This window comes from Peromyscus leucopus, chromosome 16_21 (genome assembly GCF_004664715.2).
Source record: "Peromyscus leucopus breed LL Stock chromosome 16_21, UCI_PerLeu_2.1, whole genome shotgun sequence".
NCBI classification, from domain to species: domain Eukaryota; kingdom Metazoa; phylum Chordata; class Mammalia; order Rodentia; family Cricetidae; genus Peromyscus; species Peromyscus leucopus.
In genome coordinates, this window is record NC_051084.1 from 38,337,521 (window position 1) to 38,364,818 (window position 27,298).

The 27,298-nt window shown below is 45.4% G+C and overlaps 1 protein-coding gene across 1 annotated transcript in view; it reads left to right on the top strand.

The window, feature by feature from the left end:
• Vwa3b (von Willebrand factor A domain containing 3B) overlaps positions 1-27,298 on the top strand; it is a 188,014-nt gene that overhangs the window by 1,988 nt on the left and 158,728 nt on the right. Inside the window, exons 2-5 of the mRNA XM_037199794.1 lie at positions 4,216-4,447; positions 13,576-13,670; positions 16,757-17,007; positions 19,278-19,440. Of these exons, the coding sequence (XP_037055689.1) occupies positions 4,333-4,447; positions 13,576-13,670; positions 16,757-17,007; positions 19,278-19,440 (624 nt within the window). The 5' untranslated portion in view covers positions 4,216-4,332. The remainder of the gene's footprint in view (positions 1-4,215; positions 4,448-13,575; positions 13,671-16,756; positions 17,008-19,277; positions 19,441-27,298) is intronic.

Genomic DNA, 27,298 nt, shown 5'->3' on the forward strand with positions numbered 1-27,298 from the left:
AGGCCACAGGTCTGAAGCCTCAAAGTAAAAACTAGACTTTGGGGGCTGGAGAGACAGCTCAGTGGTTTTAAAGAGTCGCTATTCTTCCAGAGAACACAGTTTTGGTTCTCAGTCTGTAATTTTTGGCTCCAGGATTTCCAAGGGCACCTGCACACATGTGGCAAACAGACAGACACATAAATACATTTTTTTTTCCAAAGGTAGGTAGGCTTTTGAGGTTTGCTCAGAGCGCTCTTAGAGCTTTAGTGAAGGAAGAAGAAGCTCTTGACACAGGGGCTGGAGGTTAAGACTTCACACTGGACAATGGCTGTCAGCCTGGAGAGGAAAGCAGGTGGGCTATGTGTGGAGGACACTGGTTAGGCCCATGCCCCTGAGGGCTTCCTTGGTCTGACAGACAGCCCTTCATCCCCTCTGTTGGGAGATACTTTCTCTCCTCATCTTCTCTGGCTCCGGTTCACTTGCCAGATCCTTTCTCTTCAGGTGTATAAACCTTCTCAGGGTATAAAACCCCAGGGTGACGAGCTGAGTCCCAGTGACTCACACAGCTCCTCAGCTCTGACAGAGCCAGCCACATCTTCTAAAAAATTAACTTTATGTACAGTCGTCTGAGCCCCCAAAGGGGCTGGGACATGTGCTGTAACCAAGTTGGAGGATTCAGTTGCTTTGTAAAGGATCCAAGCACATGTTCTTTTTAATTGAATGAAAATTCAAGCAAATTAAAGAATGTTTCCCTTTGGCTTAAAAAACCAAAGGCGTGCCTCTTTGTACCAGTCTTTAAGGTTGTAAATGTCTGTGAGAAAACCTAATTAGGGTGGTTTGTATAAAAGCACTCCCTTTAAAACCTAAGGCAAGTTGTCTCAGTGGACAGATCTTCAAAAACAGGTTCAAGCATATTGGTCTGCGCTTGTCTCCATGCTCTCTGATTTATTCTAGATGTCACAGCCCAGGATGATTGGATATTAGGGATTAGAGAAATCCCTGGAGGGGGTGGGGAGTTGGCTCAGTTAGAACAGTACTTGCTGCTGGAGTTTGGATCCTTAGCGCCCTTGTAAAAAGCCAGGTGCAGGGACACCACCTGCAATTCCAGCCTTGGGAGGCAGAGACAGGAGGATTCCTGGAATTCCACGGCTAGCCAGTCTAGCCAATGGGTGAACTCCAGGCCCAGGGAGAGACCCTGTCTCAACCGTAAGGTGGAGAGTGAGTTGTGAAGATACCAACTCTGGCTTCTGGTTTTATATGCACACACACCATCACACCCCCCCCCACACACACCATACACTATGCTCACACATGTACACACACAGAAAAAGTGCTTGTAGTAAAAGTGTATCATGAAACAAAGACAGTTACTAGAAAAATGCCTTTTTAAAAATTAGCTCTTTCCCAAAGATTAAGTGCTTCTACACACACAATACAAACTTGGGCACAGCAGCCTCGGATTACTGTGTCATGCAGGTGCGTTATTCTAGAGGGGCGAAGTCAGTTGCTATAGTAACAGGACAGGCTTATGCTGAAGTTTGCTAGGAATTTGTTTGATTTTTGTTTTGTTATCGAGACACGGTCTCATTATGCACCTCAGCTGGCAACCAAATCTCACCCCTCCTGCCCCAGTCTCCCGAGTGCTGGCATTACAGGCATGGAGCACCACTGCTGGCTCTCGCTGAGTTTTGATTCTAATGTTTCCCCCGGATCATGATGCTCTTCAAGTCATCTTGCCATGTATCCACTGAAATGAGTCTTGTAACCTTGTCCCCACAAGGTAAGAGTCTCCCCACCCATGTGGATTTGTAGACCGTTGGAAGTGACCCTCTATGGATAGCACAAATTCACAGAAACACGGAATCATTATCACTCACAGCTTGGGAGCTGAGCCCGCGGCATGAGAATCAAGGTTAGTGCTCTCTGCCTGAGGCCTCGGAAGCCACACTAGAGAGCACTTCGCTCGAATGGTAACAAAGTGGCTAAGGAATGGCTTTGAATCCCGATCCTGTTGCTCACTGGCTATGACAGAACCTGTGAAAAAGCTCCTTAAATTCTCAAGGCTTCTGATTCCTCGGGCGCAAGCAGGGTGTTAACACCGCTTCACCGCGGTGTTCAAGAGTGATCTGTGAGGAAGTGCTAAAGAAAGGGACAAAAGGAAGCTGCTGCTGCGGGTGTTTGTTCCTACCATAATAGAAGTCCTAGAACAGGGACTCTTAAGTTGAAGGGTCCAGGCCAGACTCTCAGGCAGTTCTCTCACTGGCTGTGAGATGGTGAGCCAGTCTGTTTACCCTCCCTGTCTTGGTTTCTGCATCCCTAACATGAGTCCTATCTATCTCATAAGGCTGTTTCGGATTGATTTTCTTTAAATTAAATATTACACGTATCCAGATGTATCAGAGTGTGGGTCCATGCACATGAATGCAGTACTCTTGGAGGCTGGAAGAGGGCGTCAGATCCCTTAGAGCCATCTAGAGCTATCCAGTTTGAGTGAGTCCTCTGAACAGAACATTTCCTTAACCACTGAGCCATCCCGCTCGTAATAAGAATACGAATTGTTATAAGAATGTATGCTGTACTGTACACGTCAAAGCATTAAGTGTGTGCTATTCACGCTTCTAACTTCTAACTTCTTAAATCGTCGCTGGCTTGGGGCCACCTGATTTTTGTGCTTGACTAAATTTCCATGTCATAACACTAAGGTTTTGAAGAAAATGAGTTTCATTTTTTTATTTATATATTTTTAAAAAGATTTATTTTCACGTGTACGCATATGTGTGCGTGTGTGTCTGTGAGTATGTGTGAGGATGTGTGGGCGACACTCTTGGCTGGTCACAAGAGGGTTAGGATCTGCACTCCTATCCTCATGATGTAACAATCACTTAACTGGGGCCACCTCTCCAGTCCCTAGAAATCGAGGTTTGGAAATTGGAGAGGGGAGTCTATTTGTTATTGAGAAGGCTTCACAGTCTTGGGAAAACAATTTTTATGCATTTTTTTTTCTTTTTTCTTTTTTTTTTTGGTTTTTCGAGACAGGGTTTCTCTATGTAGCTTTGCGCCTTTCCTGGAACTCACTTGGTAGCCCAGGCTGGCCTCGAACTCACAGAGATCCGCCTGCCTCTGCCTCCCGAGTGCTGGGATTAAAGGCGTGCGCCACCACCGCCCGGCCGGGAAAACAATTTTTAAACACCGAACACTGGATGTACGGTAATTAGAGCCTTCTAGTTGCACCCAGTTATTGATATCAATTGGCGGACTCTGGTCTTACAAGGTTACACTTGCTCCCTGTCTCAGGCCCTGCCCAGCTGTGCAGGTTAAGACTGTATTAAGCCAGGCGGTGGTGGCGCATGCCTTTAATCCCAGCACTCGGGAGGCAGAGGCAGGCAGATCTCTGTGAGTTCGAGGCCAGCCTGGGCTACCAAGTGAGTTCCAGGAAAGGCGCAAAGCAAAGACAGAGAAACCCTGTCTCGAAAAACCAAAAAAAAAAAAAAAAAAAAAAGACTGTATTACAGTTTGGGCGGTCTCTTCCTCTTGAGGACACTAGTTATATTTAGGTCAGTTGAGATGAGTTTAATATGCTGCATATTGCTTTGAGTCCAGTTGATCCCAGAACAGCTGGTTCCACTAGCCAGAATGATGAAGTCCAATGTTAGAGCGAAGCCCCAGAAAACAAAGCGTTCGGGATGTAGAGCTGTGTGTTCCGGTGGAGTTGAACTGCCATCACCTCCAGTTAGCTGGTCCACCTCGGGGTTTTTTGTTTTTTCTTTCTCTTCTGTATCCTTGGGTTCAAAATATTCTGTGTGAATATAATCAGTATGCAGGTGTATAATATGGCTTCCAGGGACTGTGTTTATTTTCCAAAATGGAAGAGTCCTGTATTTTTCTAATTATAAAAATAAATCCCATTTTAGAAATGTTCAAATAATGCAAAAACTGAAACACCATGGGAAAGACAAAGACTGCACATCCTTCTACTGCAGACCCATTGATGTTTATCTTTCTAGATGCTTCACAGCACACATTTATGTACACATATAATGTATGGATACCACCTGGTAGTATGCATCAATACTGTCATTTCAATGGGTAAATAAAATCCCACTTCATCACTATACTATGTTTCACTATTTTATAGTAAATATTTACTGTTTTACAGTAAGTCAATGGTGATGTCGATGTTAGATCCCTACCCCGCCATGTTTTCAGAAGCCCTGAGCTTGACAATTTTCCTTGCAGGAGGTCCCTTGTGACTCGGGTCTTGACTTAGAGATGGAGGAATTAGGATCATCTTCCTCTGTCGTCCCGGAGGAATAGCCGCAGAGGCTGGAGAGACAGAACAACACCAAGACAGGCATGGCAGAGCAGAGTCTCATCTCGTCTGAGCAATGGCTTCAGCTGCATGGGCTTAAGAGCAAGAAGCTGACCTTGAAGCAGATCTTGGCACAGATTGGATTCCCACAGTGTGAAGGTACAGTACTCACAGATGGCCTTCAGGGAGCCTACCTCAGCTCCTGAGAAATCACAGGCCTCTGCACTTGTTTGGATTCCTCATCTCTGTCAGGGGAAAATACTTGTACATGGTCCACCCCAATATATACACATCATATAGAAATACAACTATAACTACACAGATTCAATATTAGTGCTGCTTTACTTCATTTGTGTGTATGTATATGTGTGTATGCACATGTGTGTGGATGTGCACGTGTGTGTAGGCCAGAGAAGTACGTCAGGTGTTGCCCTCTATTTCTATATGCCTTATTTCCTCAAGACAGAGTCTCTCACTAAACCTGGAGCTCACAGCTTTTTACCATCAACTTCTGTCAAAATTTTGGTCTCCTCTTTCCCACCCTCAGCACTGGTGCGCTGGCTAGTCGTATGTCAACTTGACACAAACTAGAGTTATCTGAAAGGAGGGAACCTCAATTGAGAAAATGCCTCCATAAGAGTTGGCTGTAAGGCATTTTCTTAACTGGTGATTGATGGAGGGAGGGCCTTGCCACTTGTGGGTGATACCATCCCTGGGCTGGTGGTCCTGGGTCCTATAAGAAAGCAGGCTGAGCAAGCCATGTGAGCAGGCCAGTAAGCAGCACCTCTCCATGGCCTTTGCATCAGCTCCTGCCTCCAGATTCCTGCCCTGTTTGAGTTCCTGTCCCGGCTTCCTTCAGTGATGAACAACAATGTGAAAGTGTGAGTCAAATAAACCCTTTCCTTCCCAACTTGCTTTTTGGTCATGGTGTTTTGTTGCAGCACTAGAAACCCTAACTAAAACAACTGAGGTTACAGGTATGTGTAGACATGCCCGGCTTTTTCACATGGGTTCTTGGGGGCATCAAAACTCAAGACCTTATTCTTATGCAGCAAGTTCTCTAACCCCCAAGCCCTCTTCCAAACACCATTTGTTTCATTCTTTGTGTTTGGGGGAGTTGTGTGTATATGTGTGCTACATGTGTATGTATGTAAGTATGTGAGGGGATAAGATTTCCACATCGTGTCTTGACTCCATTTTAATTAATTAATTAGCTAATTAATTAATAATTTGGCTGGGTGTGGATACCCATTGGATACCGCATTGACTTGAGGCATTACTGAGACGTGAAGACCTGGAAACCAGACCTTTGATCCCTGTACTTGGGAGGCAGAGGCATGCAAATCGGTGAGTTCAAGGACAGCCTGGTCTATGTAGAGAGTTCCAGGCCAGCCTGGGCTACATAATGAGGCCCTGTCTCAAAAACCATTTTCATTACATTTTATTTATTTAGCTGGGTGGTGGGGTCAGTCCTCTCCTTTCATCACGTGGGTCCTGGAGATCAGACTTAGGTCCCCAGGTTTGGTGGCAAGTCCCTTTACCTGCTTTATTGTTTGAATCAGGAGCTCTCATTGAACCCGAACTCCTGCAGTTGGCTGGACTGGCAGCCAGTGGGCTCTGGAGAACCAGCTCTCTCCACCCCTCCAGTGCTGGGATTAAAGGTGTGCACCACCCTGCCCCATGCCTTGCCCAGTGCTGAAGATCTGAGCTCAGGTCCTCACGTTTCTTTGGCAAGCACTTTACCAACAGAGCCGTTGTCTCAGCCCCAATTTAATTCTTTGTAATGGAAAGGCAGAAATTACTTTTATGTACACACGGCCCCAGCAGAGGTCTTGATTATTGTCTGGGATTCACAACTCCCTTTCAGGTGGATGGAAGTAATTGCTTTATTGATTAAGACAGTAGCTGTGTACTGTCTCGGGAAGAACGTGCATTTCTTCATCAGTGGTCTAATGGCTCATCCATTTTTTCAGTTTTAAAAAATGAACTTATTTCTTGTGCATGTGTGTCCATGTGGGGGTGTGAGTGTGCATACGTGCAGGTCAGAGGACAACTTGTGGGACTCAGCTTTCTCCTTTTCCCACGTGGGTTCTGTGGATCCAACTCAGGTTGTCAGGCTGACAGCAAGCATGGTCATGTGCTGGTCCATCTCACCAGCCCAGATGAATATGTTTCCAAATGTTCTAGCTGCCATGCTGGTTCTTATCTCTCGGTAATGAACATGCGTGAGAGTATTTTTATTTGTATTTTTTGGATACTGCATTGACTTGAGGCATTACTGAGATGTGAGACCTGGAAACCAGCACCACTGAGTGTCAGTGTGAGAGACAGCCCACTGCAAGGGAAGTACGTTCTTCAACACATCTGTAACGTGGTATATGAAAAGCATACCCTTAGGACAATTCCAATTATTAGGCAATTCCGAATTAGTCTACAAAACAAATATTTATTCAACAGCCAGTAATACCATGTTTTGAATCTGAATTCCTCGCCATCTCTCTTGGCAGCTAGTCCTGTGGTAGTTGTTTGAAGTCTAGGTCATGCGGTTGCTACAGGCTGACCTGGAGTCCCCTGAATGCAATACTTTGCTCTCCAGTGCTCTGCCTTCTTGTGTATTCCCTCTCGTGAGCTAGCATGGCTGTGTGCTATTTACATACTTATAGGCTGGGAGTTTGCCTATGGTTTTCTAATATATTAAAATATTGTTGATTATATTCTTTAATGGGCTTTTATTGTTTGTAGAATCTATATCGATGCCACCTTTTATTTCTAATATTCATGATTTTCATTTCTCTTTATAAATAATTTTATTTATTTATTTATTTTTCACTTTTGTTTTTGAAGACAGGGTTTTTTTTTATGTAGCTCTGACTATCCTGGACTTCACTCTGTAGACCAGGCTGGCTTCAAACTCACAGAGATCCACCTGACTCTGCCTTCTGAGTGCTGGGATTTTATTATTATTTTTTTCTTAGAAATGTTCTATTTTATTTAGTTTTTATTTTTCTTGAGGCAGGGTCTCCGGTTTTTCAAGACAGGGTTTCTCTGTGTAGCCTTGGCTGTCTTGAACTCACTCTGTAGCCCAGGTTGACCTTGAACCCACAGAGATCCTCCTGCTTCTGCCTCCCAAGTGCTGGGATTAAAAGCGTGCACCGCCTCACCCTGTTTGTTCTCCTTCTTTGAGAGATGTCTCGCTATATAGTCCAGGCTAACCTGGAATTTGCATTGTGACTCAAACTGTTCTTGAACTCTCCATTGTTAGTAGTGTTCTCACCATTTATTGAGTTAAAAATATCTTTGTGTGTGGTTCTTTTCTTGGATACATTTGTTTTTCAGAAGTGTGTTATTTACTTGCCAGGTATCTTAGGACTTGTAAAGATATCTTGTTCGGGATGATTTTTACACTAAACGCTATTGAGTCCACAGAATATCACCTGTGAATTTTCAGGCTCTGGATCTGTGTCTCACCATCTACTGTGGTGAATGCCCCGCCCCCATACAAAAGAATGAGTGTTCCACATTGTTTGAGAATATTTGTAAGTGTTGTTTAGGTCAAGAGCATTGAGAGTGCGTTGTCCATATATTTAGTAATTTTTGTGAATGAATTTACCCTTAGTTTGGTTGGGTTTTGTTCCTGCGTTAAAGCCAGGGGCTAATGCATGCTGTGCCAGTGTCCTACCACTGAACCCACCCCAGTTGTCCACCGTTTAAAAGCCATTGCTGCTTGTTTCTTCCTCATTCTTACTTCACAAGCTGGAGACCAAACTGAAGGCCCTGCCCCTTTCCATATCTGTCAGCCTATTTTTGTATCTTTTGTTTAGACTGGATTTTTTTTTATTGCTCTGTCTTCAAGTTCATTTATTCTTGGTTTTGCTCCTGAGCCCATACACTGAGTTTTTAATTTTGATTATTCTATTTTTTTTTTAAAAGAACATTTAGATCCAGCAAGGGAATGTGGCTCATTTCTCTTTTCTATCTTGAAAAAAATTTATTAGTGGCAAAATAATGGGTTTTGTGACACCTCCATACATACATTTAATGTTCTTTGACTGTATTTTCACCCATATAACCCTCTTATAACCTCTCTTTACCTCCCAAATAGTCTCCATTCTTTTGAATGTTCTCTAGTCCTTGATTACTCTGCATATGAGAGAAAATGTGATCCTTATCTTTCTGAGCCTGGCTTATTTCACGTAACACGATGTCCTCTGGTTCCGTCATCAGCACAATTGCTTTCTTCTTTCTGCTTAAATGATACTCCACTGGATGCACACCGCATCTTCTCTGTGCATTGGCTCGCTCACCAATGGGCACAGCGGGTTCTGTAGCTTTAGCTCTTGAGAACAGGGCTGTGGGGAATGAAGGTGTGCTAGCTTTCCTGTTGCCAGCTGACTCTTAATTCCTTCAGGCACGTGCCTGGCAGTGGTACCTGGATTATGTAGTAATTCTGTTCTTAGTGTTTTGAGGAACCTCCATCCCATCATGGCTGGACTGACTTACATCCCCACCAGCAGCACACGGATCCCCTTGTTTCTGCAAGCCTGCCAGCATCTCTGGGCTGGTGTTTTCTGCATGATAGTCATTTGGATTGAGGTGAGATGGAAAGTCTGCTTAGTTTTGATTTGCATTTCTCTGATGGCTAAAGATTTTTTTCATATAGTTATTGGTTAATTGTACTTCATTTGAAGCATCTGTTTAGGATATTTGGCCATTTGTTGATTGGATTATTTGTTCTTTGGGTGTTCATAGTTTTTTTAAAAAAATATTTCTCTCTGTGTGTGCATGCATTTTTTTTTGTGTGTGTGTGTGTATGTGTGTGTGCATGCACACGCACAGGTGCCACAGTGTGAATGGGGAGGCCAGAGGATAATTTGCTGGAGTTGGCTCTCTTCTTTCAGGGATCAAACTCAGTTAGGCTTGGCAGTGAGTATCTTTACTAGACTGAGCTATCTTGCCTGCCCATTGTTTTTCTTTTGAGTGTGTGTGTCTGTGTGTGTGTATGATATCTTGTATCTTATCAGAACAGAATGACATGAAACAAGAAATCAACAGCAAGAGAATGGTAGAAATTATACAAGCACGCCGGGCGGTGGTGGCGCACGCCTTTAATCCCAGCACTCGGGAGGCAGAGGCAGGTGGATCTCTGTGAGTTCGAGGCCAGCCTGGATTACCAAATGAGTTCCAGGAAAAGGCACAAAGCTACACAGAGAAACCCTGTCTTGAAAAACAAAAACAAAAACAAAAAAACAAAAAAAAAAAGAAATTATACAAGCACACAATATTTGAACAACATAATTTTGGACAATTAGTGGGTCATTGAAGAAATCAAGGAGGGACTCCTAAAAGCTCTCTACAGTCATGGGGACAGCAGCACAGCCTTCCAGCACCTCAAGGACGCAGTGAAGGGAGCTCTAAGGTTTATAGCTTTAAGTGCTCACATTAAAAGCAGACAGGAGCTGGAGAGGTGGCTCGGCAGGTCAGAGTACTTCTTGTTTTGCAGAGGACCAGAGTTTGATTCCCAGAGCACATGGTGGCTCACACCATCTGTAACTCCAGTCCCAGGGAGTCCAACTCCCTCTTCCTGCCAATTTGGGCACCAGGCATACATGTAGTGCACAGATACACATGCAGGTAAAACACACACATCTGAAAAAGAAGGAGACAGAAAAAGAGAGGGAAGAGAAGGCATAGGAGCAGCAGGGGGCGGAGTCAGCAGAGCAGGGGGCGGAGTCAGCGGGGCAGGGGGAGTCAGATGAGGGGGGCAGAGGAAGAGGAAAAGGAGGAGTCAGATGGGGCGGAGTCAGAGAAGCAGGAGGAGGAGTCAGGGATGCACGGGGCAGAGGAGCAGGAGCAGCAGCAGCAGCAGCAGCTCAAATAAACAACCTAATGCCACAGTCACGGTCTTCAATGAACAAGAATAAGCCATCCAGTATCATTGTGTAGGCACACCACCGTCTAATTACTTTTATTAGTCCATAGATGGAAAGCAGGTTTTTATTCTAACTGGAAGCGAACTTGACAGAACCCAAACTCCAAATTCTCCCCCACTAAACACAGACCCGTCTCACCAGCCAGTGCCTTCCTTTCGGGGATGGAGAGAAGTCCAGGTTTTGTCTGTTTCTGACTGCTCTTTAACACCTTTAGACAGATGTCTTTGCATTTGATTTCGGGTTTATAATTGTGTGGGGGTTAGCCAATAAGATCCACACCGTTGTTGTTGGATGCAGAACTCACAATGCGTTTCCGTCGCCTAAGTTCGCCTTGCACAGACTTAGCTTCTTCCTGCCTCCACAAACCGCCCCTCTTCCGAGTTGAGATAGGATAGATGCTTCTGGCAAAGAAAGACTTGAGGTTTATGACTTGAAGTTCCTGAATCAGTGTGAGGTAAGAAGCTGAAATCTCAGAACTAGAGATTTCAGAGTCTGCAGATCTGTTGAGGGGGTTATTGATAGAATGAAAATATCTGTTCTTTACTCTTGGCCGATGAGAGAGTTGGATTTAAGGCTTTACATCTTATCACAGCTCTTGTGATTGGGGACCCACCTGGCTAAGGAGGCTGTAAAAAATGTATCCTTGACCTTACTGCCTTTGTTTCTTATTTTTTAGGGTTTTAAAAAATCATTTGTTTGTTCATGTGTGTGTGTGTGTGTGTGTGTGTGCATGTGCCATGGCATGTGAGTGGAGGGTAGAGGTCATCTTTCTCCTTTACCACGTGAGTCCAGGGGATTGAACTAAGGTCATGGGGCTTGGTGGCAGGTGACTTCTACTCGTTGAGGCATTTTCATAGCTTCCTTTCCATTCTTTCTAAAAGATTTCTTTGAAAATTATTTTTAATTAGGTGTATGTGTGTGGGGGTATGTGTACATGAGTGCAGTGCCCTAGGAAGCCAGAGGTGACAGGTCCCCCCTGGAACTGGAGTTACAGGTGGTTGTGAGCCACCTAACACGGAGGCTGGGAACCAGACTAAGGTCTTCAGGAAAAGCAGTACATGCTCTCATCCCCTGAACCAGTTCTCCAGCCACCCCACCCCCCCTTGCACTGGCCATGACACATCTTAGTTTGGTTTCTATTGCTGTGATAAACACCATGACCAAAAGCAACTTGGGAGGAAAGAGTTTATTCATCGTATAACACCCCAGGTACGGACTCCCATAGAAGAAACTGTTGGTGGTTTGGATGAGAATGTCCCCCATAATATCTGGCAATTGAATACTTGGTCCCCAGTTGGTAGTGCTATTTGAGGAGGCTTAGGAGGTGTGTCTTTGTTGGAGGAAGTGCATCATTGTAGTTTGAGAGGTGAGCTCTCACCTGTTCCTGTTACCATTTCTGCCAGGCCACACCTCCCTGTCACTATGAACTCTAGTTCCCTGGAACCCTAAGCCCAAACAAACTTTCCTTTTTGGTCATTGTGTTTTATCACAGTAATAAAAATTTAACTAATATAGAAGCCAAGACAGGCACTCAAGATGGACAGGAACTTGGAGGCAGGAACTGGAGGAGTGCTGCTTACTGGTTTAACTCCTCATGGCTTGCTCAGCTTGCTTTCTTATATACTTTAGGACCACCTGCCCAAGGATGGCACCCTCCCCACAGTGGGCTGGGCTCTTCCAAATTAAATATTAATCAAGAAAAATACCCCACAGGCTTGCCTACAGGCCAATCCGATGGGCACATTTTCTCAAGTGAAGTTCCTTCTCTCAGATGACTCAAGCTTGTGTCAAGCTGACAAAAAACTAATCAAGACACCTCCTTTCTTTCTTCCTAAAGAGAATTATTCCCTTCCTCTTCAGAGCTGGAAATCCCTGGGTTTGGATCCCCAGTACCCACATAAAAAGCCAGTGTAGTGGCACACTCCTGCAACCTAGTGGTGAAGAGGCAGACTCCCTAGACTCAGGGCAGAGATAGTGCTAAAGTCAAGAACACAATCTCTGGGATTGATTGTCAAAATTTTAGTGAAGTCATCATTATTATAAGGATGTCTCTGAGAAGCCTTCCCCCTTTCTTCCTCCCAACCATCATAGTTCATCCTGAGAGGCTCTGTAGTCTACTGGCAATTCCATGAAAGATTAGACATGCATTTTAGGCAACATTGTATTCCCATCCAGTATGCCTTGCTCCTGACATGAGGAGGGTGCTAGGTAGAGCATATGCCTAGATATTTGCACAGCTGAGCAAATAATCCAGTAGTCCTTTGATGCAGAACTCAGTGTGCATTTCATCCAGCTACTGACCTACCTCTTTCAAGCCTCGGGCAAATCTTGTGGTTCTGACATCATGTTTGGCTCTCCTGGATCAATTACTTGCTCACTTCATTTCACTAAGTCATGAATCAAAACTTGAGCAGTAGGTCGTATCCAAGTTGAAGTTTTACATTTACTCATTATTTCTGGCCATTGAAGAAACAACCTTTCATTTTGAAATTTTCATTTGCATGTGTGTAGTGTGGTGTGCATGTGTAGTGTAACATGCTCCTGTGTGCTTACATGTGTGCATGTCTATGCCCCTATTTTTGGTTTATTGAGACAGTCTAATATGTATCCAGCTGGCTCTGAATTCCTCATTCTCCTACTTCTACCTCCCAAGTGTTAGGATTAAAAGAATGAGTTACCATGCCTAGTAATTTTTTTGTAGGTTGAGTCCAGTAAAATTTCAGGCGTTACACACAATGTTCATGTTGTGATTTTGAACTCTGCCCTAATTGTTCTAGATAAAAGTGTAACAGGATCCCAGACATTAGTAGGCTCCCAGACCTTAGCACAACATGGCATTCAGGTTGTAAAACTCAGAATGTAGACAGCACCACCTGCCAAAAATGAAAACAAGGACCTAATCCACCAAATTCCATAGCTCTGGACTTTGTGTCTCTAAGTGAACTAACTTTGCTTTGTGGCTTCTGTAGTTCTGCTTCGACTAACTGTTCTTGTTACCTGAAGTAAATCAACCAAGAACATGGTTTTTGTGTTTAAAAACTCATCTTGAGAAAGGCTCAGTGTTACACTGGGATCCCAAGCACCCACTGTAGTCTCGGGTTGGGTGATAAAGACTTTCTTTTGGCTTAAATCCACGCCTGAGCAAAGAACTAGATAATGGAGCTCATTCTTCCTCTCTATTCACTCATGATTTTGAGGATTCTGCATGTCATAAGCACTTACATTTGTCATAGTTCTCAGAAAGACTTTATGACTTGGGACAGAATACAGAATCAAAATTTATTGAGAAAAATGTTTGAAAATAAACACGAGGAGCTCTGCTGATATAGCGTCTTGATTGTCTTTATAAAAATACAGATTATGTGACTTCTTTGAGGAGACTCGTGGCTTCCCGGTATGCTGATGGCCTGTTCCCACAGTTCTACACAGCAGAGGACGGCAGACTCTATAACGTAAGTCAGAGTTCCCGCAGTGGCCAGGTCTCATGAAAAGAAGCTGTGGTCACGTTAAGATCCCCGGGGTGGTGGTGGTGGTGGTAGTGGTGATGCACACCTTTAACCCCCACACTCACGAGGCAGAGGCAGGTGGATCTCTGAGTTCGAGGCCAGCCTGGTCTACAGAGGAAGTCTCAGGACAGCCGGGCTACACAGAGAAATGCTGTTTTGAAAAAACAAAATAACTGCAACAACAAAAGATCCCGGGGGTTGTGGAGATGCTGGCTTCAGGTTTTCTTTGGGCAGTGGTAGAGTGATGATGTGTGGTTAAGTACAGGGGAGGGAAGCCCATGGCTTGGAAGAGGTGGAGAGCAGGAAGCTCTAGATCAGCTGCTTGATAATCAGCTCTTGACTACGTACCATCACTTTGTCTTACTTTGAAAAAGAGGGTAAAGAAAAGACACTGTGACATTCTCTGAAGTTACCCAGTGGAGGACTAGGGGCAGGGTTGGCAGGTGGAGCCCTCCAGTCCGAGAGTTTACTCATATGACACTGGGACCCCACAACTGGAGCTCATGGTCTTGTTGGAGACACATGCTTCATCCTGTCCAGAAGTAGATGTTTACCTATGTCAAGGTACATCTGTGTACCACCAGGACTGTGGTTTAAAACAGCCATCCCTTGGGACTCATAGAGGGCCTTTCCAGGACCCCTGGGTTAGTCAAGGTTGTCTAAAGGAATAGGATTAGTAGAAAGAATATTTTTTTTTTAAAAAGGGGACTTATTATAGTGGTTTACAGACTTTGGTCCAGCTTCTCCAACAATGACCACCTCCAGATGGAAAGGCCAAAATTTTGTAGTTGTTCAGTCCATGAGATGTCAGTCCATCATCCACTAGATGTCTCAGCAGTCTGGAAGGATTCCTAAGAACTGCTGATCTTTTGTCTACATTGGAATCCTATAGAAGTGGGCCCTGGGCTGGAGAGATGGCTCAGAGGTTAAGAGCACTGACTGCTCTTCCAGAGGTCCTGAGTTCAATTCCCAGCAACCGAATGGTGGCTCACAACCATCTGTAATGAGATCTGGTGCCCTCTTCTGGCCTGCAGTCATGCATGCTGCATACATAATAAATAAACAAATAAACAAACAAATAAATAAATAAATAAATAAATAAATCTTAAGAAAGAAAGAAAAAAAAAGAAAGAAAGAAAGAAAGAAAGAAAGAAAGAAAGAAAGAAAAAAGAAGTGGGCCCTAATACCAGCAAAGGAATACCTCAGCTACAGGATAGATGGACTTGCCAGCAGGAGTGAGAGGACAAGCAGGCAAAAAGAAAAAGCTTCTCTCTTCCCTGTCCTTTCATGTGGGCTGCTACCAGAAGGTGTAGCCCAGATTTAGGGTGGGCCTTTCCATCTTAAATGGTCCAATCAAGAAAATCCCTCACAGGAGTGCCAAGCTGCTTGGGTTTCAGCCGATTCCAAATGTAGTCAATTAATATCCATCACAATCCTCAACAGATACCCAAATCCAGTATGCTCAATTCAGTTATGACGGAGCATGGTGTTTGCTTAAAACCTATTTGATTCTCCTTTATACCTTAAGTTATCTCTAGGTGACTCATAATACCCAACACAATATAAAAGCTGTGTGAATACGTCTTACATCATATTGTTTAGGGGGTAATAACAATAAAAATGCCTGTTCATAGTCAGCATCCATGCAGTTTACTTTTTTTTTTTTTTTTTTTAATATTTTCTACCCTAGGTTGGTTGAATCTGATTATCCCTGTGGATAGGGAGGGCTGATTGTATTTAATATTTTTAAATTGCTCTTCTGAGTTTGGTGCACTAGATCCATTTTTAACTGGTTCATATTAAAATCCCCGCAGAACAGTGGAACAGAGATGTCTTTGTCCACAGACATCCCCTGAGATCCTTCTGTGCGGTGACTTTTCTTAGGGGGCGCTAACAAACGTGTTGAACCCCAGATAGGGCACCGATGACAGACCAAAGAAAGGGTTCCATCCAAGTCTAACTTAGTGACCCAGGGAATTTACAGGGGTTACTCAAAGGAGCATAAGGGACTCAATGGTAACTGCATCATGGGGGAAAAGCCCACTATACCACGCACGGGTGATGAGCCAAGCTGCATCCCTACAGCTCAGTTATCAAGTGCGATCCCTCCTCCACAGTGCAGGAAATAGCTCCACAACATGGTCTCATAACGAGGTCTTAAAACAGGAAATGAGGTGTAGCAGGGGGCCGGGGGGGGGGGCGTGGCTCAATGGAAAAGCACTTGTTGAGCATGCGCAAAGCCGCCCCCAGCACCAGTGGTGCTGGCCCTTGAGGAGCGAGCTCAAGAGAGATGTGGAGATGCAGATGGGGTACGGGAAGGACTTTACCAGATCTTTTAAACGTTGGTTTCTCATAGCACAGGCCATAGCTTTTCCTTCTCCTTCTCTGTTGCCTACCTCTTTGCTCTCTAAAAGGCCTTGCATCGGGTGCCAGGTCTCCTTGCCTGGTCTGCTTGAAGGATGTATACTGTACATACAAGATGCTGCCTGCAAGTCTCTGTCACCTTTGGGAGCATCCGGAAGGTATCAGTGGCAGCTGTGAATAACGAATGGGGTGACCCAGGTACAGGCGAGGTTGGTGGAGGAGAGAGCAGGCAGGGTGACAAAAAGTCACAACCATTAGAAGGAGTAACTGGGCTGCTGTTTTTACAAGGAATTGGAGATGTTTGCAGTGTTTTACACAGGAAAACTTTTTAGTGAGACTTTAAAAAAAATTCTGTCTTGGCTGGTATTTCTTCCTTCTACTCAGTTTTAAAAGTGGCCCTGGCTGTTTTCTGGTATATATATATATATATTATAAAATAAAGTAAGATAAAACCTGGATTTTTTTTTTTTTTTTTAAGCACTACAGTTTAAAGAGATCACATAATCTTTCTGAGAGGCTGGAATCTCCTTCCTGGGTCCTGTGGAGTTCGAAGGCCACCACAGACTCCTTCTAGGTGCACAGCTCCAGTCACAGTGACTGTGGGTCTAACTGCTTATTTTGCCACCGTCTCACTGTTTTTGATTTTTTTCATTCTGATTTTCGTTCAGCTGACAGCGAAGTCAGAGCTGATCTACTCGTTTGTGGATTGTTTAACACAAGCTGTGGAGAGTTATAAGCAGCGGATGGACTGGCTTACCAGCGGGAGCCGGCAGATTTTTGGTGTCATCCTGGAACAGAGCATCACCATAGTACTGGATCTCAGTGACATTCTGATGGAGGAGCTTAATCTGTGCCAGGATGCTCTGGTAATGGTCCTCCAGGAGCAGGTGGCTCTCATCACCAAGTTCAACATCATATGGTGAGTGCCCAGTGGAAACATTTGTCTTCGTGAAACTTCATACCGACATGCACATATTCAGAGTTAAGCAGCAGAGCCAACCCAGTTAGCCTGATGTAAAGGAGGAGGATTATCATAATTCCGTAGAATATACAATTTCAGCAGAAAACCCATGATGAATAATAAATCTTAGGGAGCTTTTATTTGCTTTTCTCGGGGCACCTTAGGTTTCGTGGTAAGAGAGATTTAGAAACCTGCTTTTCTTCAATACACTGGCAGGTCAAAAGATGAGAATATGAATTACACGTTCATATGATATGTATATATGTGTGTATGTAGTGAAGGTGCGAGTCTCATTTTAGAATGGATAACATGATTAAAGGCCACAACTTCTGCTCTCTTTTCCGGACTGAATTTGTGACACACATTGACCTCTCTTATGAGTGTAAACCCCTTTAATCAGAACAACAGGTGGTTGCCTTTCTAGAATTGCACTTAATTTAGAGTTGTCATGATTGATTATTTATGGATTCTTGGAGCCACAGGAATGTGGGCCTCAGTGCTAACTTCTCAGCCACACACACCAGTGGTTGCACCTCCTTGACAACAAACATCTGGATAAGTGGGTGGAGGGCAATGTGCCTCATTGAGTTCTCTATTGAATAATGCACTTTTATCTAAATAGAGGACGCCTTTGTGGGTGGGGTTCTGGTCCAGATCTTGCCTTTTGACACAGGTACGTTATTGAAGGAATTGAGTTTTTGATGTGCACAAAGCTTTTACCTTCTCAGACTGTTTACCACAGCATGTGTACCTCTCAACCCAGAGAAGCCCCACCAAGGGGACCCAGGTATGAGGCAGCTCTCCCTGTAGCAATGGGGCATTAGCAACAGCCAAGTCAACTTACTCAGCATTATGAACACAGATACATTCAAATCGTTGCTCTTTTTGAGGGAGGGTGCCCTTCAGTCATTTCTAAACTCTAAATAAATGGTTTAAACAAATGCTCTCGGGATTTTAAAATGTATGTTCTGCTGAACTAAAAGCAGTACTATTTTTGACCCAGAAATCATAGCTGGTAGACTCTGTGAGGGCAATGAGAACAATGTCACTGGAAATAAATTCTAAAACAATGAGTTGCTACCAGCTTGTAAACCATAATACTGTAAGTTGTTTTGAATTTGCTATTGATAAAAGATAGTTTCATAATCCTGCCTGTTTATGAAAATAATTTCTCAGCCGGGTGTGGTGGTGCATGCCTTTAATCCCAGCACTCGGGAGGCAGAGGCAGGCAGATCTCTGTGAGTTCAAGGCCAGCCTGGGCTACAGAGTGAGTTCCAGGACAGGCTCCAAAGCTACACAGAGAAGCCCTGTCTCGAAAAACTAAAAGAAGAAAGAAAGAAAATTTCCCCTAGTGTCTGTGTGTGGATGTGCACATGATCCTGTGCATATGCATGTGTGTGCAGATGTGTAGAGGTGTCTCTTTTCAATCACTTTTTTTAAACTCTTTGTTCTTTTGGGAGTCTGCCACCCAGCTCCCAAATAAATACACAGAGGCTCATTCTTTCTTATAAATGTCCAGCCTTTAGCTTGGCATATTTCTAGCCAGTTTTTCTTAAATTACCCCATCTATCTTTTGCCTCTTGGCTTTTGCCTTTCTCTGTTTCTGTTTATCTTTTCTTTCCTTCTTATTCCTTGTCTGGCTGTGTTGCTGAGTGGCTGACCCCTTGTATCCTCCTTTTCTTGATCCTCTCTTCTCTCTTTCTCCTTCTATTTATTCTCTCTGCCTGGCGGCTCTGCCTATCCCTCTCCTGCCTAGCTATTGGCCATTCAGCTCTTTATTAGACCAATCAGGCGTTTTAAGCAGGCACAGTAACACAGCTTCACAGAGTTAAACAAATTCAACATGAAAGAATGCAACACATCTTTGCATCATTAAACAAATATTCCACAGCATAAACAAATGTAACACGTCTTCAACTAATATTCCACAACAGCTCTTCACTTTATTTTTTTTTTTTCCTTGTTGAGACAGTCTTCCATGGAACCTGGAGCTCACTGATTGGCTAGATAGCAGGCCCAGGGATCCTCCTGTCTCCGCCTCCCCACTTTTGGGATTGCAGTGTATGGTGATGCACTGCCTTGGTATGTGGGTGTGAAGAACCAAACTTTGGTCCTCATGCTTACACAGTAGGCATCTTGCTAAGTGGCCATCTCCTCAGCCCCTCGCTCTAGTTAACCCTTGTACCTTTAATCGTGGTCTGGTGACTGCTACATATGGTTCCTTTCAGGGTTTCTGAAGAGCCAGTGAAATGGCAGGAATGTGCTATCGTTGTGACTGAACACTCCATAGCTGCTGCCATCTGCTGGGTCAAGAAAATGACTTTTGAGCTAATGGCTGTGGGAGAGGCTGGCTGCCTGGATGCTCTGCTGGAAGCTGGGAAAGATGAAACTGTAAGTGTGTATCCGTGGCTGGCCCGGGTCACCAAGGTGGCTTCAAGCTTAGCTGTATACACTTGGTGTCTTCACACTGCTGATCTGGGCCTCCTTCTAGTTGCTTCTTGTGGAAACCCTAGCATTATCACTGAGAGTACCTGCCTTAGCTTTCTGTCCAGTTGCTATGATAATATACCCCAACCAAAAGCAATTTTGGGGAGAAATGATTGATTTCTGTTCATGGTTCCAGGTTACAGTCATCATGGGGGATGTCACAGCAGCAGGAGCCTGAGAGCTGGTTACATTGTCCCCACAGTCAAGGAGAGAGAGAGAGAGAGAGAGAGAGAGAGAGAGAGAGAGAGAGAGAGAGAGAGAGAGAGAGAGCCCACAGTGACTCTCAGCTTATCTTCTCTTTTATACAGCCCAGGACCCAAACCTAGGGAACAATGCCATTCACCTTTAGCTGGGTCTTCCCATATCACGGAATGCAATCAAAACAATCTCCCACAGATATGCCCACAGGCCAACCTGATCTGGATAATCCTTCATTAAGCAGTTCTGCCCAGCTGATTCCAGATAGTGACAAGCTGACAAAACTAACCAGCACGATCCCCAAAGCATAATCCCATTCACCCCTGAACCCTAACCAGTCTAGAAGTTCCAGGTTTCAGATAGGGATCAAAGCGAAAGCTTTGGCGATGGTGGAGTTGGAGCAACCATAACGGGGCCCACATACTTGTCCAATGAGCCTACTCAAGCTTCTCTGTGGGGGTTACTAGGGCCTCGGGACAGAACTTTATGTAGCTAGTTTGAAGAAAACACCCAGGAGTGTGGCCAGGCCATGCATCTCTAACCTATTTGTTCTAGTCTTGCCCTCCTGATGATTAGAGAAATGAATCTCTATTTTATAGGACGTGGAGAAAGGTTGGGAGACTCCTCAAAGAATGCTGAGAACAAGGAAATAGCGTTTCCCCCCGGCACCCATGTTCTGACTCTTTCCCATTGGAAGGAGGTATTATGTGTACCTAAGCTGATGAGCCTCTTGTGATGGTCAGCTGTAATTGTCAACTTGACACAGCACAGAACCACCTGAGAAGAGAGTCTCCGTGAGGCATCGTCTCCACTGGGTTGGGCTTGTGGGCACGTCTGTGTAGGGCTGTCTTAGTTGAAATGGGAAGAGCCAGCCCACTACAGGCAGCCCCGTCGCCTAGGCAGGGAGGCCCCTGAGCTATGTTAGAGTGGAGAGATGGAGCTGAGCACAAGTAAGCGAACGTGCGTACGTCCATTTGTCTCTGCTCTCACTGTGGATGTCATGTGACCAGCTACTTCAAGCTCTATTGCCGTGACTTCCTCGTGGTGATGGACTGTAACCAGGAACTGTGAGTTCAAATAGATGGCTTTCTCATCGAAGTCGAGATTTTTTTTTTTTTTTTTTTTTTTTTTTTTTTGGTTTTTCGAGACAGGGTTTCTCTGTGTAGCTTTGCGCCTTTCCTGGGACTCACTCGGTAGCCCAGGCTGGCCTCGAACTCACAGAGATCCGCCTGGCTCTGCCTCCCGAGTGCTGGGATTAAAGGCGTGCGCCACCACCGCCCGGCCCGAGATTTTTTTTTTTTTAATCACAGCGACAGAGATGAAACCAAGACAGTACCTATCATCCATTCTGATGTACTGATACATGGTTTTTGATTGGGACCTTTGATAATCAAACTTCTCCCGAGACAGATGAGAGGAGCAATGCCTTGTGTCTTCTTTAGCCACAAGGCATGCTTCTTTGAGTGACTCTGGTGATGGGATCCTTTAAGAGAGTGAAACAAGGCCAAGGGAATTTCTCCGGGTAGGAGGGATTCCTTGGCCAGCTTCAACTCCTCCAGAGTGGGAGGTGGAGGTCTACTTGCCTTTGATATATAGATGTTAAATACTTGCTTCCTCTGTTCTGGAAGACCGGAGTCTCTGTAGGTTTTAATCTTGACGTAGCTGCATTCAGGAGTCTTTCTTTACTAAACCAACAAACAAACAAATACTGGCACACCTCCATTGGCCACCAGCCCGTGTTTATCAATACTAAGGCGATGGTTTGAAATTGGGAACACATTTTTTCCCCCCTCACAAAGCCAGCTGAACACATGTTTTTTCCATTAAAGAAGAACCAAATACAAATCGCTTTGTTCTTTGGCCCTTCGACTCTGTTTCGACATCTGCAAATTTCCAAGTGTCTGGATCTTAATAAGCATTCAAAATGGAATGTTTCCCAGACTGTGTGTGTGTGTGTGTGTGTGTGTGTGTGTGTGTGCCCTGTCTTTGTGGAACTGACTGTATCGATCACCACTGACTCTGGCTGTCTGATGACTCCAATCTCCAGATGACCTTGCTTTCCTCTGTTTTCTCCCCTGGGTTCATCCCTACTTTAGAAAATATGAACAACCCAGTGAGTGCCAGGGGCGTCCTATAGAAGAAGAACCAAGAAAGGCGCCCGTAGGTCCTGACCACTGCATTCAACCTGTGGCTTAGAGCAAGTCCAAAGCATATACAAACCACAGAAGTCCTTCACCAATAGCCTCTACCTGTGGGTGATCTCAAGGAAACTTCTAGTAAACACGGCTGTCTTGTGTATTAGAAAATGCCATGCTCTGTCTTGTGGGAGTGAGAAACAGTATGTATGTGTGTGATGGGGGTGGATTGGTTCCCCTAAGGGCCCACTCCTCTGTTCCATGCCCCCTCGTGACCACCCTCTAGAGTTTCAATTCATCCTTGTGGTCTGCTAGGAAAGAAAGGACTTAAATGTCAAAATACTTTCGGAATAGTGACTATACCCAACTAGGCTTTTCCTACTGATGACAACCTGCTTTGTGTCGTCTTCCTCCATCCATGGGCCCTGGAACTCATAGACATTACTATCCAAAAAAAATTAACACGGAAGCCTATATTATGTGATGCCCATCTGTGGAGGAGACCACTGGTCTCATTCAGTACTGGGCTTAGTAACCTAGAAGAATGGACAAGAAGGGAGCCCTGAGAATGGGCCTTGGGGTGTAAGAGGAGCCCAGGTAGAGTGTGAGCGGTCAGTTTGAACCATGTCTTCGGTACTGGCAATCGCAGGGCACAGTTGAAGTCTGAGTCATCACCTGTGTCTCATGCAAAAGGACCTGGTTCATGGGGGGGGGGCGCGGGTAACGTCCTGTGAACTGTTGAGGCAATGCCTGGCAGGTGAGGACTGGGGTCCTCTGAGCCCAGCCGTGCTGGCCAGCACAGGGTTTGCAGCACGGTACCAGCAGGCCCTGGAAACCTGCAGACACAGAGCACGAAGGGTCTTTGGGAAAGAAACGGCTGTTCAGCCGAGTCCTGGTCCTTGGTTGCCTTTGAAAGCTGTCTGAGGAGGTTTCGTTCATGCTTTCAGAAGGCCATCTGCCCTGCAGGATGCCTGGCTTCTGTTTTTGTTTCTATCAGCCTTCCTTTCATGTAATTGGTAGGCACACATTGAGATTTGAGGGTTTTTAAGTCATTCACAGGAGGATAAGTGAGTGAATTAAAAGACAGACTCTCCAGTCCCCTGAGGTGCCTGCCCTGCTGATTACCCGACTGTCAGTCTGTAAAACTGACATTTCATTTGTTTCCTTGAAGCAGTTTGGACAGGTGTGAAAATTTTCCATTGTGTCCCTGATGCCTAATCAGGGCTCTTGAAATGTTTATTGGACAGTGAAGGAATAAAAAGGAAATACTGTCGATATGGTTGAGTTTGGGAGCGAGGTGTAGGCCCAGGGGGTTCAGGTCCTGAACACGTCCCATAGAATTGAGTTTTGTTTGTTTGTTTTCAATTGAAAAGATGTGGATGGTGCTGGGCCAGGCAGGTGATTTTGCTGAGCCTTATAGGACTCTAGTGGAGACAATGGGTGGAACACAAACCTTAAAGCCTGGAAGCACAGATAGTCAGTGGTGGTCCAGGGTGTTAGGAGCGATCCGAGAAGCCACCTAGAACTGATCCCAATACGGACCATAAGGAAGAGTCATCACCGTAAGGGAATCAGAAAATCAAAGTGGTCCAAAGAAGGATAGGTCTGTCAGAGAGATGGGGAGGACCAGGAGTTCGAGCCCCAGGCATGGAGTTGGTTTAAAATGCTGCAGTGTTACGCTGTATGAAGAGAGAGGCAGAGTCTTCGTCAGCCTCTTTGCTATGCTTGGGGCTGCTCTCCATTTCGCTTCTTGAGGCGGGAAGATTTTATGCCCAAGGCTTTGGGATGACCGCCAGCTTGGACAGGTGGTAGAGAGGATAGCTGGAGTAGAAGCAGCATCTGTTCCCTGTCTGTTTCTTCCTTTTCTTCCTTCCAAAGCTGATGCTAGGAAGATGCCAAGGTCTCTTGGGCAGAATGCAGGTTGCCATGCAATGTTCCAGATTGAAATAGACATAAAGATGCTATCCTAATTGTGTGTGTGTGTATGTGTGTGTGTGTGTGTGTGTGTGTGTGTGTGTGTGTATGTGTGCTCGTGCACATCTGTGTGCATTTCTCTGAAGGCCCGAGGTCTTCAGATGTCAGATATCTTCCTCAACTGCTCTCCACCTTGTTTTTTGAGACAGGGTCTCTGATTGGACTTGGAGCTCTATGATTGCCTGGACTCTCTGCCCAGTGAGCCCCATGGGTCCCCCAGTTTTGTATCCCAAGCGCTGTGGTTATAGGCACTCACCACTCCCGGAGCCCGAATCTTACAAGAGTGCTGGAGGTCGAATTCAGGTCCTCGTACTTGAGCCGCAAGCACATTATGGGGCGGACTCCCCCCGCCCCCGACTTTACCATTCTATTTTATGTGGAATAAATGGCAGGAGCATTCAGCTCACTCCAAAGAGGCTGAACACCTCAGTGCGGTGAAAGGCAGTTTTCAGTTCAATGACATCTCAGGGGAAAAGCATCTCTGCACGAGAGTTTCCGATGCTTGGGCCATTGCCAGCAGCAGCGACGAATCCTGCCAGAGTCCACAGGCACAGCACTCCCCATCTCTAGGTCTTTATCTCCTTTTCCTCTCACAGACCCTACGAAGTATTCTGTATGTTCCCTGTCTTGGGCCATGTGTCATTTCTGCATTATATTTGTGTGTGTGTATATATGTATACACACACACATATATATATGATATTTCTACATTAAATTTGAACACAGAGGCAACTGGAAAAGGCTTGTGAGCGACAGCACCCCGTTTGTCCACATGGCACAAGGGCTGGGTCACACCAGGAAAAGGAACGGCCTGGGATGCATTTGCTGGAAGAAACAATCCAGTCAACGTAAAGCTCCATGGAATGCTGTTTCTTGGATTTTTCTTTTCCTGCCTGCTGGGTGGCTGGTGGGAGGAGATTTACGGCATCCACCAGGCTTTACTTCCTAGCAGTTAAAAATCTGGGAGCTGGTGTTGACAGACTGGAGAGGAAGAGGTGTGGCAGGGGGCGGGGCTTTTCTGTGCCTGCTGGAGGAGGTAGTGGCTGACATCCTCTGGTCTGGCTTCTCACTCTGGCCATCTAACTCGCAGCCTGGGTCCTTGGTCCCCTGTCCTACTGGCCCCCATGGACACCAAGTATGTTCTCTCTGCTGTAGACATAGGCTCCTAACCAGCTGGGCAGCCAGCCATGAGTCCATCCCCTCTCTACCAGGTTTAAAGCTGAGGGGGAAACATTGATTGACTAGCTTCAGCTCTAAGGGGTTGAGATTAAAGCATAAAAAAAGTCATGGGCCCCAAGAAGCCTGTTTCTCACCCATGCAGTGCCCTTGCGGAGGCCTCTGCCCAGTTCTCTGTGGAAGTGATCAATTATAGTGATTCTGAAGGACAGGCTCAGATGGTATCTAGTCCTGACTTACTTTGATTTGTACTTTCGCAGGTTTCTGTAAAATACACATATGAACATTAGAGTAGATTCCCAAAGCGTAGAAAACCAAGCCATGGCTGGGCGGTGGTGGCGCACGCCTTTAATCCCAGTACTCGGGAGGCAGAGGCAGGTGGATGTCTGTGAGTTCGAGGCCAGCCTGGTCTACAAAGCGAGTTCCAGGAAAGGCACAAAAGCTACACAGAGAAACCCTGTCTCAAAAAAAAAAAAAAAAAAAAAAAAAAGAAAACCAAGCCATGAAGGGTAAGTTACACTGTCTCATTTTGACCTAAAGATAGATCACTTGCCTGAGTTCATGCATCATGTCAGGAGGAGAGCAAGAGTGATGCCATTGAGGACATGTCTCATAGGCCCCTTTATAGATCCCTGGATTATGCTGAGAACACTTAGTTTTGGTGATGTGTGCATCTTCCGGAATCCCTGGATTTAGGATGAGCTTGTCATTGTAGTCAAGGAAGTAAGTCATTTTCGTTAAGACAGGCCTCGCATGCTTTCTCTCATAGAAGCTCACACTGGAGCGGGTGGACGTGGAAGAGGCATATCTGTTACTTTTCTCAGTGCTGGGACAGAATGCTCAACAAAAGACGGGCTCATTGGCTCTCAGTTTAAGAAGGGACATTGTCCATCACTGTGGGGAAGGGATGGTGGCAGGAGTGTGACGTGCTTCGTGGCAGTCAGGACACAGAGCAGACAGGAAGCAGAGCCGGACGGACTAAGACACCCCAAAGCCCGATTCCAGGGACCCACTTTCCCCAGCAAGGCTCCACTTCTTAAGGGTTCTAGAACTTTTCAGAACTGTCACCAGCTGCGGGCAGAGTTGTTGAAACAAATGAGTCAATGGGGAGCATTTCCCATCCAATCTGCAACAGGAAAGGGACAGAGAACGAGAGGGAGACAAGAGAGGGTAACAGAGAGGGTAGAGGTATCCAGGATTTTGTATAATTAGTTACATCAACATAAAAAGGTGTATGTGTAGTGTGGTGTGTGTGGTGTATGTCTGTGTGTGTGTGTGTGTTATGTTTGAATGTGATGTGTAGTATATGTGTTGTGTGCCTGTGTGGTGGTAATGGTGTATGTGTGTGTGTGTAGTATGTACAGTGTAGGTGGTTGTACTGTGTGTGGTGTATGTGCAGTATGGTTTATGTGTGCGTATAATGTGTGGTATGGTATGTGTCTATGGAGTATGGTGTGTATGTGCGGTGTGGTGTGTGTGTATGGGGGCATGGAGTATGTGTGTGTGTATGTAGTATGTAGTATGGTATGGGGGTATGGTGTATATAGGGAGTGTTATGTGTGTCTGTGTGGTATGGTGTGTGTGTTGGGGGTAGTATGTAGTGCGCATGTTGTGTTTGGTGTATGCGAGTGTGATGTGTGATATGTGGTATGTGTGTTAATTATGTGTATGTGTGTGTTGTGGTATGTGTGCAGGGTATGCAGTGTGTGTGTGTGTGTGTGTGTGTGTGTGTGTGTGTGTGTGTGTGTAAAGTGTGGTGTGGTGTGGGGGGTATGTGTGAGTGTGGTATGTGGTGTGTGGGTATGCTGTGTGTGTATTGCTTCTGACATGATTGTCCATTCAGCATTCTGCTCTGGCACAGCTGTGTGGAGCAGAGCCGTGCGGGCACACCCTTCTCCTGACCAGCTGCATGGAGTCAGGACAGCCTCATCTCCCCAGGGATGTGTTTCCCTAGTGTGGCGAGAGCAGAGGATGAGCCAGCTGGGAATACCCCCTCTCTTCTGCATCCTGCCCCAGATTGACAATGGATGAGTTTGTGCTGTAGAGTTCTGGCACCACCCGAGGAAGTGGATAATAATATGCTCCCTGTTCTCAGGGGCTGGCTGGGCCAAAACTTTCTCTCTCTTTTTTTTTTTTCTTGAAAACTACCTTTCCTCTCCTGTCTGTGTACCTGCGGGCCTGAGGCAGCAGTTCTTCTCAAATCTGCCAACTATGTCTTCTTTGTGTAGCCCCGAGGACTGCCGCCACTGTGAAAAGATCTTGAGTGATTCACTTGCTGG